This window comes from Mytilinidion resinicola, assembly GCF_010093595.1.
Source record: "Mytilinidion resinicola strain CBS 304.34 unplaced genomic scaffold BDZ99scaffold_1, whole genome shotgun sequence".
Taxonomy (NCBI): domain Eukaryota; kingdom Fungi; phylum Ascomycota; class Dothideomycetes; order Mytilinidiales; family Mytilinidiaceae; genus Mytilinidion; species Mytilinidion resinicola.
The window spans coordinates 1613839-1628682 of NW_022985437.1; the positions used below are offsets into that span (position 1 = coordinate 1613839).

Genomic DNA, 14844 nt, shown 5'->3' on the forward strand with positions numbered 1-14844 from the left:
ATTAATACGGGCCGGCGCTAGGCTAGATGTAGGGGGGGTGGCAGGAAGAGAAAAGGGGGGTGATGCGGAGAGAATAGGGGGGTGGTAATTAAGCTCGTCCATTCTTATTTGCATGAACAGTTCCTTATCCCGCAACTTCGCTAGTACGGTCTTCGAACATAAGTTGAACACCACGTGGTCACTGGTTGAACGCCACTCTAGCTGACATACATTGCTAGGGTCGACCTCTTTAAAGGGTCCAGTTAACGAGCTAATCGATCTGGAGCAACTGAATGCCAATTACCGTATTGCCGGCACAGGATCTAGGTATTTTCAGATTACTGAGAACGTGTTGAAGCGGCGCGATTACTGTCAAAGGTAGCGCACAGGAAGGAGTACCGCACAGCTCCGCTAGGGCTTTTGCGAGACGCGAGTCTGTAACCTATAGTCGCTCTCGTATTACTTGAACTATATGCTTCTTCCACGTAGCTCTTCATCATCGTTTTCTTCCCCCAACACAGACGTCGTTGAACTCATCTTTTCATCGCCTACATCTCATCACATTCTACCTCTTCTTCCACTCAACTCACAGCCGTCAAATTCACTCTACCAATCCACCCACCTTCCACTAACCTCTGCACACTTTTTTCCATCTGAAACTGTACCCCCAATCCCACCTGTCCAAACCACGGCGCAATTGGACCTGCCAGCACTACAAAAGGTACCTCGACTTCATAAACGTGGTAGTTCCATGGGAACTCCGCACCAGGCGCCGCATCTAAATTGCTCGGTGGCAGCGATCTCTGCGCATACGGCGAGCCAGCAGGCGACATGAAATTTCCGCGTTCACTTCCGAAGCGATCGAGCAGCGTACCGCGCTGGAGCGTCATATTTGCAGCGATAGGCGCGCCGATGGTGCTGGTATGGAAGCCATTGAGGATCGGGTAGACGAAGAAACCGGTGGTAGGGTCCGTGTAGCGGGCGAGGAAGTCACCGGGACACATACCGCCGAATCGGTGGTAGGACGAAGCGCTTCCTGCGAGCGATGCCAGGGGGAGGGCGGTGGGGAGGGAGACGGGGCCTAGGCGGGGGTCCCCGCAGATGTAAAGGGTTGAGTTGTCGGTGGAGTTCGTGCCGGCGCAGAAATTGGGACAGTGGGAGGGGTCGGTATCAATCTGAGGGGGTCAGGGTAGGATAGCATTGCGGAGTTGGCTGGAGTCTACTAACATCTCGTCGGTTTATGGGATGGCGCTGGCGAGTGGGATAGGGTGCAGCAGCTGAAAAGCATGCGAAGAGCAAAGAAATGAGAGCGAATGAGTTGATCATTTTGGAGAGTAATGATCGACCATCAAACCACACTCTTCGTCTGGGCTGCAGAAAATCAGGCAAGTATACAGCCCTTTCATGCGAGCGCGACTGCTACTTTATATCAATGCTATAGTTCCGCTCTAGTGGCACACAAGGTACAATGCGAGGTGGTCCAAAGCTAGTACAGCTTCTTGCTGCTACCCAACTATGGGTACCCCAGCTTAGGTAACTTGGCCTCTCGTAAAGCACTACACACTTCGCCGTTTGTCTCACCGGCTAAGAGTTGTTTTATCCTCGTATGGTGTTTGCTCGGCGAGGTCGAGGGCTGAATCGCGCTGACTTCAGCTCTCTCCATGAACAGCTTGGCACGCACAGCCGCTTCCAAGTTCTTACCGCTTGACCTTCGGATAGCGCCTCTAGAGGACTTTAAAGTTCTTGAATAATAGAAAGTGGTCAATATGCAATCATATTATGGTGTGGTGAGCTTTGTCGCACGGTCTACCTCTTCATCTGATATTAAAGCACTTCCGCCCACACCAAAACTCCGACACACACCCAGAAAGAAAGAGAAAATGCCACTAGACGAGGCCGTGGAGATTTTGTTATTACTAGTAGCGCATTTTACGAGAATTGGTGAATGTTCCTTCGCTTCTATAGTTGCGTTTGCGTTGTAAGAGTAAAGTTATGGAGAATAGACTGATGAGGTACGGAACTTTGGAGAAACTTACTCACCTCTCCGCTAGAAACAAACCAGTAAGAAAGCAGCCCCGATGCATGTCTTTGGCACTGCATGGGGTAACTGAACTCATACTGAAACTCGGAGAAAGATCGTCGTTATTATGTGGTTACCCGAAAAAGCAACCGTCTACAAGTTTTATCATGTAAAGCACCTCAATCAATAAAACACATTGCTTCTAAAGCCACGATAGGCCTATTTGGTATTCAAAATATAAAGAATGCTCAGTGAATTCGTTGACTTCGATTTGTCGAGGTGCCAAACTTAGCTAAAGAGGGACCAATCTTTCGACCTCAGTAGTCGGAGCATATTACAGTTCCCATGACTTCTTTTTCAAAGACATAACTACGACGGCAACAGCGTTTGCGAGTCTTAAGACGATTGAGCTCCAGGGCTCATTCAGACATGTCCAATTACACGCGCCAATTACAAGCTCCATGTTCAACGTTGAAGCAGCGGTGATCGGACGGAACCGGTGCGGAATTGAGGGGATCCACAATGCTCCAAGAGCGCCAGATCTATTTTAGACTCGCACCCGTCGGTCAGGTTCCGTTGAGCCTCAATGTTATGTGCATCGGGGCATCTGGTAGGTCGTGAACGAGGAGGTGGATCAAGATCCCCCTTCACCCGCCACTTGTACACCTCAGGCGCACCAGTGAGAAGCCAGGCTCCCGTCGATGCTCCACGTCTCCGGCGACCAGTCCCATGGGCCGGAGATTCGCGGGATGTCTGAGTAGCTGGGTACAGAGGTTGTCAATTGGGAGGCCGGTGAACAGATGAGGAGGATGAGAAAGCACAGCGGTGTCTGCGTGGGCGCTGGAGCGCTGGACGATGACCTGAAAATTTGACCCGCAGCAAAATACCGCGTGGGTTGCGCTGCACCTGGCTAAGGAAAAGGCGCCCCGTCTCGCGGCGGCGGGCATGTAAGACCGCTGTTTATTGGGGCAGATGCCGCTTATCTAGTCGTGAAAAGCAACGACAAGGGTGAGCTCCCCATCTCGTCCGGGCGTCATCGCAAGCAACTTTTTAACTGCGCTCACCACCACCCCATTTCGCCCTCCCTATATCCATATCTACTCGCCCCCGCCATCTCAAGGCTCCTCTTTCCTCGAGGACTCCCAATGGCTTCTGCGATGCGCCCCTTTGTCGCCCACTCCGCCCTGGCCCAGCTCCAGCACGCCGGCCGCCGTACCTTCACCACCGTCCGGCCCTCAGTCATTGCCAACAGGGCGCGCGGAGCTTCGCGTCCCGTTTTCCATCAGATCGCCCTACGCCAGTCCATACGGCGAGCCTCGACGGAGAGCCCTGCTGCCAAAGCCGCCCCGAAAAGGAGATTCGGCGTGCTGAGATGGATGTGGAGAGCGACCTACTTGTCCGTCCTGGGAGGTCTTGTATACACTGGCTATGGCATTTGGGTGATGCGGAACCCCAATGACCAGCCGGACCCTGATCCAAGCAAGAAGACACTGGTCATTCTCGGAACCGGCTGGGGAGCTGTATCGCTGCTCAAGAAGCTCGACACCGAGAACTACAACGTCGTAGTGGTGTCACCGCGCAATTACTTCCTCTTCACACCCCTGCTGCCCTCATGTACGACGGGCACCATCGAGCATCGCTCCATCATGGAGCCCATTCGGAATTTCCTGCGTCACAAGAAAGCGGCCGTCAAGTTCTACGAAGCCGAAGCCACAAAGATCGATTACCAAAAGAAGGTCGTGTACATCAGCGACAAGTCGGAAATCAAAGGAAACTCGAGCGCGACACAGGTCCCCTTTGACATGCTTGTCGTCGGTGTTGGAGCCGAGAACGCTACTTTTGGTACTATTACCCGAGCCCATGCTAATGAATCTCTTAGCTAATGTATTATAGGTATACCCGGTGTGCGCGAGAACGCCCTCTTTTTGAAGGAAGTCGGGGATGCCCAGGCAATCCGAAAGCGGATTATGGACTGCTGCGAAACTGCCACATTCAAGGACCAGTCACAGGACGAAATCAGGCGACTACTACATATGGTGGTCGTTGGCGGTGGTCCGACTGGTGTCGAGTTCGCCGGAGAGCTCCAGGATTTCTTCAATGACGATCTGAAGAAGTGGATACCAGACATCAAGAGCAACTTCCACGTCACCCTTGTCGAGGCTCTTCCAAACGTACGAGATGCATACGAGCCTAATAAACCTAAGCTAACAGATCACAGGTTCTCCCCATGTTCTCCAAGCAACTGATTGAATACACTGAGAAGACTTTCAAAGAAGAAACTATCACTATCCGGACGAAGACCATGGTAAAGAACGTAACCGACAAGTACATCGAAGCCGAGTCAGTCGGTCCTGATGGCAAGAAGGTTTTGGAGAAGATTCCCTTCGGCTTGCTAGTCTGGGCAACGGGTAATGCCCTGCGCCCCGTCGTCAAGGACCTCATGATGCAGATCCCCGCCCAGAAGGACTCCCGCCGTGGCCTTGCCGTCAACGAATACCTTGTCGTCAAGGGAACTGAGAGCATCTGGGCCGTAGGTGACTGCGCTGTTGCCAACTACGCCCCCACCGCCCAAGTGGCCGCTCAAGAAGGCGCTTTCCTCGCCCGCCTTTTCAATCAGATGGCGAAGACGGAGGAGATCGACCAGGAGCTGAAGAAGCTTTCAGCCGCCCAGGAGACCGCCCCGAACAAGGAGACACGTGACCAGGTCTTCACCGAGATCAAGGAACTGCAGAAGCGGCTCCGCAGGGTCAAACAGATGGGCCCATTCGAGTATTCGCACCAGGGTTCGCTAGCCTACATCGGGTCTGAGAAGGCCGTTGCCGATATCAGCTGGTTGACTGGCAACTTTGCGACCGGAGGAACTCTGACCTACTTCTTCTGGCAGAGCGCGTATCTGAGCATGTGCTTCAGCAGTGAGTCCTCCTTTCCCAATATCAATGCACTCGAGAAAACGCCATACTGACCACTAGCACAGCTCGTAACCGCATCCTCGTGATCCTAGACTGGGCGAAAGCCAAGATCTTCGGCCGCGACGTGTCCCGAGAGTAGATCGCCCGTCCACCCTCCTCCACATCCTTCCAAACCCCCTCCGCCACCTCCTCGCTAAGCCAACTGGTTTGTAGAATACCCTTTCTACCTTCTTAAACACCTCCTGTAATGCTATATCTTCACGCCCTTTTACCTCTCTGTCTTCCCTGGTCTGGCTGGGTTAGAACTGCGCAACGAAACTCTCTATAAACACGGAGTTTAGCCTTTTTCTTCTTTCGGCTTTGTTCATCTCCGAGTCTAGGCGATTTATAGACAGATTGGCGGAGTTGGCTAGACTCTCTGCGTATAGGATCGATCTGGTGACTGTGTATATTCGAAGCGGAATCATGATCTTTGTTCGCTATTGAAACATGTCTGAGCAGTGTGTGAAGTGACTGATTGCTGAATGTTGCTAAGGGAGCCAGAAAAAAATAATCACACAGTACCCCTACTCCGTCTACGCTCTACGTACAGGACAAACGCCATGAGAAAATCCGAAATCGCTGTGGCAATCACAAGACAAGAAATACGGCCAGTCGCACCGAACCGATGCTTGAACGCTCAGATGACCGGCCTGAGACTGACGATAAAACCACTCTGATGCCCTCTAACGCTCATCTCAATCAACTCTGCAAAAGCTTCGATACGCATCCCAAAACACCCATTCTAGATGGCGAACTCGCTCAACCAATGCTCGACTACTATCCTTCCCTCGCCGAAGGCTGGCTTGTCCATGCGAACAATGATGGCAGCGTGGCTGTGTCTATGATTATGAATGTAGACCGGGTATTTTCTGAATCCAACGTCGTCCAGTGCTTGGATCATCGCAAACTGATCCGGCGTGAGCGCCAGCGTCGGAAACTCAAGCGAGCGGACCAGCTGCTGTTTCTGCTCGACAATTGAGTCGTCATCACCCGCGCTGTTGTCAGTAACTTTCGCCATCGGCGAGGAGTCAGCGCGTAAGAGTGTGGGAGAGCTGGGCGCGCTTCGCGGTGACGCTAATTCCTCGCTCCCTGCTGGGAGGTATTCCTGGCTTTGAAGGTTGTTCATGTTCTCGAACATTTCCTCGGCCTCGCGGCGCACGTCGTCGAAGATTAGCGGAATGCGGTAGCCGCCGATGTCGATGCCTGCTTTTCCAGATTCGTGCATGCGGATGCGCTGGCGGCTGCGGACGGATTGGAACCCGGAGTTGATCAGGAATATGACGGTACCAATTGGAATCAAGACGGTGAGGAGGGCTATAAGGGGAACTTGGCCTAAAATGGTGCGGGTGCTGTTGGTCAAGCGTGTTGAGAAGGCTGGTAAGGATCCGGATTCTTCTTTGGGGGAAATGGGATTATCCGGGTCGATGATGACTTGTTCAGTGCCTTCGACATAGTTGATCTTGATGTTCTCCAGGTCGACAAAGGGGTCGATTCGGGATATGCCGGTGGTGTAGTATACGGCAGATCTGTCGTTTACGATGTTGGCGTACAGGGATTTATGCCTGAATCTTGACAATGCTCGTATGAAGATGCTGTCTGGGTCTGCCAGGACCGATAGAAGCGGCCGCCCCGTATCTCGGAAAGAGTCAATAGTGAAGAGCTGTCTTCCTGACATAGATAGAGTCCTCGCCCCCAGCACATTCCAGATGTGGTTATGGTATCCAACAAGAGGGGTTCGGACGCCTAGATGGGGTGTTGCGAAGGTCGTGAAGTTCTTTGTATTATCAGCAAGTGCGCAGAGAGCTTCGAGCCGGGAAGACGTACGACTGGCTCCAATTTGTCAAAGTATCCCTTGTGATACAGAAGGCCGATTGCATATCTCGATACTAGACCACCTAGAGAGCTTCGCCCGATCAGCCGCATTCTTCTATGCAGAGAGGCCACGTACTATCCCACTATGCTAAGCTTCTTAATCTCAGTTCCGTTCCTGGCATGGTGTTCTAGAGTTTCCTCAATCTCCTTTGTGACGCGCTCTCCGCCCAATTCGATGCCATCATATGTGAAGCTCCCGGCATTGCGCTTGGCCACTAGGACGTGGAGCCGGTCTTCGGGATACTTTTCTCGGAGGCTCTTCGCAAGGTATTCAAGGTGCTGCGGGTTTCCCCAAAGTCTACGGCGAACAGTCAGCGATAGTCTTAGGTAGGCGAGCAGCAAAAGTACAGTGATTGTGCCTAGAAGGTCGGTCGCGTGAGGCCAGACGCACGATGATGCACGCTCGCAGCAGCTATTCTTACCCATGAACAAGGACGCATAAGTGATCGGCAGCGGTGGATTGGTGGCTCGCGGTGTCCATTCCTTGGGCGGGGGATGTCAGAATGGAAGAGTTTATGCTGCCGAAGGAGAAGGGGAGCGCCGTGGTGTCTTTAAGACGGCGGGTGACCTTTCGGTCGCCCGCTCTGCCCGAGACTGTGGCGTGAATGATACGGGCCGGGGCTGATAACGCCGCCTAGGTGCCCAGGTGTGACGCGGACGGACGAAAAGATCCAGCCACTCGGGAAGGGCCCGTCAGCCTTCCTGGAAGAGCCGCAACCACACCTCAGGGTCCAGCCAACAGCTATCACGAAAGAGAGCGAGAGTCGTTGCAACGGGCGCCGAGTGGAAGGGCAAGCAAAGTGACTGTTGACTGGAGCGGACGGCGCGTCCTTCTTATCTTCGACCCGCGGCACGGCTGCTGCAGTGCGCATTCCAGAGTTTCCCGCCAACAATCTCGGCCTTATCGAAAACACTGGCAAACGTCAATCAGTCAGACGCCGCTCTTCCATCACCTCGGGAGAGTGTGAGGCACGTGACTCAGCCCAGTCTCAGCTGGTCGGCCGCCATTCACCGCCAATCGAACCCCCCGAGTGGACCAAAGCCTCCACCACTAGCTGTCTCTCACTTGCAGCTGGCCTAGTCTCCAGGGAGGCATCGTGTCTTTCTTGCGTTTGCTAGCGACCAGAGCTCCCTCACCCCACAGCATATTCACTCTGCAGCCTTGGGCATCACCGTTTGTTGGCGTCCCCACGTCTTGGCAACGTCCGCCGAACTTCGGCCCCTGTTTCCCCGGGACCTAGATAGAGCATCGGCATAGCATCCAAGATGTGGCCCACCAAATGTCTATTCCCCAACGTACCTTGTCCGGAGAAAGACACGTGCCGGCTGCCCAATTGCATCTTCAGTCACGATGCTCCCAGGTCACCTCCGACCGGACCACGTCGTCGGGGAGCCATTGGTACCGGCTCAAGTCACCCCTATGAACATGGCGATCTGAAACGACGAAGACTTGATAATGGTACCAAGGCCCCGGTCTCAGCAGATGACTCCCCCAGACAGCCAAAAGTAGAGCCAATACCGTTTTTTGGGTTTGTTATGCCCAAGCCAGGCAACGGCACTCCTAGAAGAACGATAAATGCAGGGGCTGCTCGAGACAATGCACCGCCAGTATCCAAGACAGCTCTGCAGTCGGCGAGAAGAAGCATATCACCCCCACCTACCTCTGCTTCCAGAAAGACAGCACATAGGCCCCCTCAGCCGATCAAAGATGAGCCGAAAGAATCCTTAATGCCACGAGACGTACCCAAAAAGCCGGCTGAATTCACCGTTCGTCGTCAACTGATCATTCTTCTGCATCAGTACCTGGTCAAGCTCAACGGCGAGGTGCAAAAGTTATCGGGTCCAGATCACAAACCCCTTCACATGACCGAAAATGAACTCATTCGATTTGCTCTTGAGATAGAGGAGAAGATAGCTCTGGATCAGCCATTGGTCTATTCTAACATCATGAAAATGCGCATCATGGCATACAAAAAGATGACCGTCGTGGATTGGGTAAAGGAACGGCACGCAATTCGGGAGTCCAAAAACAAGAAAGATGAGCCAACAGAAAAGAAAGTCGAGCCAGTGGTCACCGGTCTCAGTCCACACGAAGAAGTCATGATGCTTGAACGTATGGTTGCGAGGCAGCATGGATTAGACGCCCATGGTTATGTTACCAAAGCACCAACGGAGGAAGAGATCAGGACGGCTCAAGCAGGCATCGACGCTGCGCACAACTGGGAGGTCTGCGACCGATGTACCTCGAGGTTTCAAGTATACCCAGACCGGCGCGACGACGGGGCTCTCACAACGGGCGGGAAATGCATCCACCACTGGGGACGAAAAGTCTTTCCGAAGAAAGAGAAGACCGACTCACTCCGTCCGCAGCCGCTATACTCCTGTTGCAACGAGCTTATTGGGTCGCCCGGCTGCACTGTTGGAGATACCCACGTCTTCAAGATATCAGAGCCTAAACGGCTTGCAGCGGTGATGCAGTTCGAAGAAACAAAGTTCAACGAAAACGCTAAACCAAACACAGCTGTCTGCTTTGACTGCGAGATGGGCTATACATGCTACGGTCTCGAACTCATTCGCCTCACAGCGACATCCTGGCCCTCTGGTGAACCCCTAATCGATGTCCTCGTGCGCCCTGTCGGCGCCATTCTCGATCTCAATACTCGTTTCTCGGGTGTGCACCCGGCGCATTTCTTCGATGCCCCAGAATATGGCCCCGAGAAGGTGTCCAAAGATCCAAAGACACTTCACATTGTTCCCCACCCAGCTGCTGCTCGGGATCTCCTTTGCTCCTACCTTTCAGTCAACACGCCGCTGCTTGGCCACGCTCTCGAGAACGACCTAAATGCCGTCCGCCTCATCCATCCCACTATCGTAGACACCGTGCTCCTCTTTCCACATCCTGCTGGGCTTCCTATCCGAAATGGGCTCCGCAGACTCACAAAGCATTATTTGGATTGGGACATCCAGCAAGGCGGTGCCGCCGGGCACGACAGTTTAGAAGATGCTAGGGCTACGGGTGAACTAGTGAGGTTCAAGGTCAAGCGAGAGTGGAAGCAGCTACAAGATGAGGGATGGACGGTCAGAGACGGAGCATTCTATCCGCCTCTGCCTCCTGAAGCGCCAGGAGGTTCTCCAGGGGTATCATCGGAACCCGCTTCCCTACCGGAGGCCGAGGAAGTCGATTACTCTGCACGCAAGAAGAAACGCAAGAGGACCGTGGCACAGCTGGATGGTGCTGCTGAGGAAGACGACGATGACACGGGGTACAAGGACTTGGACAAGGGGCCTGAGAAAAAGGTCGAAGAGGATTTCGGGAGTTTGTATTGAGCTTATCACGCCATTTGGTATATCCGTCTTGAGGAGATCATCTGGGTGTCCAATTGCTGCACTTGAAGCCTGCGTGTAGTCACAAGGGCGACCGGAATCACTGATCTGGATAAGCACAATTGGGGATATTATATAGTTCCATTCGGGTTTGTTTGGTAGCGGAGTGACTCCACTGACAGGACGAGACTATTTATGAACTGTAGTTCTGTAGATATCTTTGCCCATAATCTAAACTGTTGGTGTCAATTCAAGTGGCATCCCCTTTTGGTCATAGTCCAATTTTCTACGCGGGGATATCGTGCGGCTCGTCCTAGTCTTAGCCGCAATCGTGAAATCGTATGATGCTAGGTGGTATGCCTTGGTGGTGTCCCTTTCCCAACGCATATTCCGTTACATCTACTATACCGAGTATGGTAGTCCTCGTGACGGCTCAACTCGATGTGATACTCCCGAGGGCTCCACTCCAACCCTCATCCCGGAACCTTCATCTCCAGATGTTCCATCGTACATAACTCAGTTCTCCCGCTCTCGCTCTCACCCCTTCACCCCTTCTATCCCCTGCGCCCCCTCCAAGCTCTCGCTCCCGGGCATATCAACCACATCCACATCCAGCTCCCTCATAACCCCAATAACCACCCCCACGCTCTCAAAGAACCCGTTCACCGCAACCCGCAGCATGCGATTCGTGGTCGCAGAATACGAGACTTGGAGCACATTCTTTTCTGCAGACTCTGCGGCTTTGTCCGGGGTAACGAGTTCGAATGAGCGGCGCACTAGGGGCGAGAGTTCTTGGTCTACGGCGAGGGCGCGCAAAGCGGTGTTGGCGAGAGAGGGGGTGGGGAAGGGGAGGTGGAGGGTTCTGTAACCGTTAGCTCATTGTTAGGCGTAGGATGAAGTAGAGATAGTGCATACAGCTTGCAGGGGAATTCGTCGGCCATGTTGGTGATGTTTGAAGTGTGCTTGGTGGGATGGTGTTGAATTTCTCGGCTGGACTTGCACCAAAAAAGCGCCAAGCCGGCTGGCTCCACGCCCCGCGTTTTGGTGAATGTCATAGCGTCATGATGCATCATCGTTGCTGTGAGACTCTTCCCGAGGTCCAGGGTCTAGTGACATCGTCATGGGCGCTCATGTTAGGTAGCTTTGCGTTTAGTTCAATTCAACCCACAATTTCCAATTTCCATCATAGCAAGACTCCAACCCTTTCACTCTACTCTACCTCACTGATTTCGCTCAATTGACTCCATCGTATCAGCCAACCGCCATGGCCACCCCGTCTCCCTCCGAGTTCCTCACCTTCTACCGCCGCATTGCTCTCTCGTCCACCCTCCGTCGTCCCCTCACAACCACACGCCCACTCGCTAGCCGCCCGTTCACGCTCTCCACACGTCTGCGGATAGACTCGTCCGCAAAGACGGACAAGTACCCCGACGATGAACACGCGACGAGCAAGAAGGACAAGCTAGACGTGCAGTCGCATTCGGCGCATTCGGGGAAGAAGTACGTTTGAGACATCCAGAGTTTGAGTGCTCAAAGCTCGTAGTTGAATCTGATTTTTCTCAATTGATGGATGCTGATTTATTCTGTTTAGTTCGAAGGCGACTGGCCAAGGTGGTACTGCAACGGAGCAGTCGGACAGTCAGGGCGCTACCACGAAGGCGAAGAAAGACCATCCTGAGGCGCCTGATACAGTGATTGGGATGCAGGATGAGAGGGGTGGGAAGGGTGCTTGAGAGTTGGGATTGACATGGCAAGGTGGCTTGTATTCGTCGGAATTCATGTTCGTTGTTGTGGTGAACCTGGGGAAGAGAGTAGGAGTACGACCTTTTGACGATTATGAAGTCAGGAAAGATGGAACTACTCAATGAGCTTCTGAGGCATTAATTATCCTACTTCAGGCCAAACTAACAAAATTTCGGTAAAATCCCACTGACTATATCCATTCTTGTGTTCTTGCGCCTCGATTTGTGCTTCTTGTCATCTAATTAATTGTTGATATCCTTTCATCCCAAACACCTAGCTCTTTCATTTCGTCCACTATCCCGCAGTGCTAACCGGATCCAATACCTGCCGAACAACAGCTATATCTTCCAAAGGGCAAAGTAGTGAAGTAACAGAGTGCCATCGCTCAAAAGGAAGTTGGAAATATGATGCTAAGATTCCGGCTACTGGTGAACCCCGCATTTCGGATGTCAACAAGGTTCCCCGGAATCTACTAAGGATGCTCCCCGGATTGACGCCCTAGTTCTTTCCACCATCGTCCCGGGTTCCACTCAGCTAAATATCTAAGAAATGATTACATAGGAATTTCTTAAGTATAGGCTAAATTAACCTCAGCATACAGTTTCAGCCTATTCGACTTTCCCTCCATTACTATGGATACCAGAATACTCTTCAAGATGAGCTAGAACCATTTGTTTGCGGTAAGATCGAAGACTGCAGTCTCAAATGCCCCGGAGGCGTATCACCCGGCGCTCCGTAAACCCTGGAGCACACTTTCTCCTTCCCCGGGATTGGTAGATATTAAGTGCTTCGAGCTATGCACTCTAATAAAGTGATGGAGTCGTGCTCTTGATCAATACACCAGTCCTCTTTCCATACTAAAGCCATGAAAATCCATCCATCAGCTCAAGGCATATCTCTTGCAATCCGCTCTTTGGATAGCTCAATCACCCCTGCTCTTACCGACAAGTCAGCTATTGCGGCTGCCGAGGTCGTTCGTCATGTAGTAAGTATTGATGAACGCAATCTAGTGAATTATTAGTTAACACATCCAGCTTACCGACTTGCTCAAACGCCAAGGTCCAGCTATAAAGCTGTTGCAGGATCTCATTGCTGATGGAGAAGGCCTCGAAAGGGATATTCTTGACTTGACCAATAAGAAATCAGCAGAAGACGTAAAGATACCCCTGCCGAAAGACTTTGAAGGTCTTGCAGAAAGGCATGAGCAACTGACCAATCGCATTGTTGACTTGTGCTCGCATCTTTCTGCCACCGACAATCATCACGCTCCGGCTCTACTCCGACGAGCGGCTGAGTGGGAACATGCGTACTATGCCAAGATCCCAGCCGTGCAAGCCCCGTTGTACGGTGAAGATGACGGCAGTGTTGAGAAGAAAGAGTCAGCTCCTGCACTTTCCAAAGATTACCTGGAGAAGTTTCTCATCTCGCAGAGGGGTGATCTCAAAGTCTCTTCCTTTGCACCTATGACCGGTGGACACGGAAAGCAGACGTACGTCTGCGATGTCGAATACGATGGCGGCAAAACTGAAGAAATCGTAGTCCGAAAGATGGATCCCGCGCCAATTGTGCTTAGGAGTATGTATCTGGTCGAGCAAGAATACTTCTTCCTCAAATGCCTCTCGAAAACCGACTTCCCATGCCCCAAACCATTCGATCTGGCAAGGAAGGACGACGGCATTGATGGAAGCTTCTTCACCATGTGCCGAATGCCAGGATCTGGGGCCTCGATGTTTCTCAAGACCGGCGAAAAGAGCTTTTCGGAGAAAATGCTATTACAGCTTGCGGAGCTGCTTGCTAAGCTGCATGCAACTCCTCTAGATTTATTCGCTGAATATTTCGAGGTGTATGAAACACCAGAAGCGCTCTCGGAGACTGTTGAGGAGCGGTTCCGAAGGAGTATTCAGGGCTGGGCGGAGTATCTGGTTGACGTGCAGCATCTGCCGTCTCCCTACATGACTTGGATATTTGACTGGTGCGTGATGTCTTTTCCATGTAGAATTCGGAATTCGTCGTTCTTCAATTTTCCTTCTCTTCACGTTCACATCTTACACTAGTCACTGTTGTTGCTTCAATCATAAAGCTGACTGAATCAGGCTCAAACGGAACATACCTAAAGATACACGACGCCCTGTCCCTACGCACGGCGATTACAGCGTGCACAACATCTTAGTCGAAGACGACAACATAACAGCAGTGCTTGACTGGGAATGTGCAGACTTTGCATGCCCAGAGCTTGATCTTGCATACTGTAAGCCTCTCGTCTCGCAAGCAATGGACTGGGAAAAGTTCGTTCAACATTATAAAGATTGCGGAGGGCAGGAGATCAAAGAAGAGAATTTTGCTTTTTGCCAGGCTTATTCTGTCCTGCGAGTTGAATTGGCATTCAATCGAGCAACTTACGTGAGTAATAAGCATCTTGACGTATAGAATGACTCGGAAATCTGACAAGTGATAGAACCTTCAAAGTAGTCTCAACGAGGACATCCGCTTTCACATGGTCGAGCTCGGTTATCAGGCAATCTTCATGGGTATGGGTCTTACTTACACGGCACCTTCACCAGAGAAGCCAGTGGAGGGAATCGCTCAGGCCAATGGAACTTCCAAGGGCTTGAATCGCGAAGCTTCGAAACTCAACGGCGCATCGAAAGTAGATCCTCCCGCGGAGCTTCAACTAGGCGGAGGGAAGACACTCAAAGTCCACGGAGACGAGGCCAACGTCCCACAGAAGCCTGGACCGTCGAGGAACTGGCAGGAGAGTTTTGTCCTGGTGTGGTGGGATGAGGACAATAACATTGGTGGATTCCATCGTCTTGGTCACGAGCCCAATGCTGAAAGCGGTGCGGTCGCAACCTTATGGACGAACCTGATATCCCCAGATGGCATCTTCAAGCGCACTCAATCGATCCCGCTGCGTGAGAAAGATCATCTTCCCGGCGGTTTTGGTAGCGGCGATGA

At 52.2% G+C, this 14844-nt stretch overlaps 6 protein-coding genes across 6 annotated transcripts; 3 read left to right on the plus strand and 3 right to left on the minus strand.

The window, feature by feature from the left end:
* Positions 1-171: 171 nt before the first annotated feature.
* BDZ99DRAFT_493191 (uncharacterized protein) lies at positions 172-1305 on the minus strand (the record flags this gene model as incomplete). Its single annotated transcript, XM_033723214.1, has 2 exons — positions 172-1154; positions 1207-1305. 2 exons carry the CDS (start codon positions 1303-1305, stop codon positions 561-563), a joined length of 693 nt encoding a protein of 230 aa, XP_033584318.1. The 3' UTR covers positions 172-560.
* A 1839-nt stretch (positions 1306-3144) lies between these two features.
* BDZ99DRAFT_470371 (FAD/NAD(P)-binding domain-containing protein) lies at positions 3145-5047 on the plus strand (the record flags this gene model as incomplete). The annotated part of the gene is made up of 4 exons (XM_033721624.1): positions 3145-3841; positions 3893-4170; positions 4218-4911; positions 4974-5047. 4 exons carry the CDS (start codon positions 3145-3147, stop codon positions 5045-5047), a joined length of 1743 nt encoding a protein of 580 aa, XP_033584319.1.
* Positions 5048-5332: 285 nt separating this feature from the next.
* BDZ99DRAFT_404966 (lipase/serine esteras-like protein) lies at positions 5333-7355 on the minus strand. The gene is made up of 4 exons (XM_033716410.1): positions 7245-7355; positions 6899-7120; positions 6775-6853; positions 5333-6724 (listed from the first exon to the last, which is right to left on the minus strand). The coding sequence occupies exons 1-4, from the start codon at positions 7301-7303 to the stop codon at positions 5693-5695; spliced, it is 1392 nt and encodes a 463-aa protein (XP_033584320.1). The 5' UTR covers positions 7304-7355; the 3' UTR covers positions 5333-5692.
* Positions 7356-8088: 733 nt separating this feature from the next.
* On the plus strand, positions 8089-9945 carry BDZ99DRAFT_370563 (putative RNA exonuclease 3; the record flags this gene model as incomplete). Its single annotated transcript, XM_033714811.1, has 1 exon — positions 8089-9945. A coding segment is annotated over one exon (1857 nt), but the record flags the coding sequence as incomplete, so codon positions are not given.
* Positions 9946-10683: 738 nt separating this feature from the next.
* On the minus strand, positions 10684-11087 carry BDZ99DRAFT_513598 (Pcc1-domain-containing protein; the record flags this gene model as incomplete). Its single annotated transcript, XM_033724722.1, has 2 exons — positions 10684-11008; positions 11062-11087. The coding sequence occupies 2 exons, from the start codon at positions 11085-11087 to the stop codon at positions 10684-10686; spliced, it is 351 nt and encodes a 116-aa protein (XP_033584322.1).
* Positions 11048-12138, plus strand: BDZ99DRAFT_457099 (uncharacterized protein). Its single transcript, XM_033718611.1, has 2 exons — positions 11048-11646; positions 11738-12138. Exons 1-2 carry the CDS (start codon positions 11411-11413, stop codon positions 11877-11879), a joined length of 378 nt encoding a protein of 125 aa, XP_033584323.1. The 5' UTR covers positions 11048-11410; the 3' UTR covers positions 11880-12138.
* The last annotated feature ends 2706 nt before the right edge of the window (positions 12139-14844 follow it).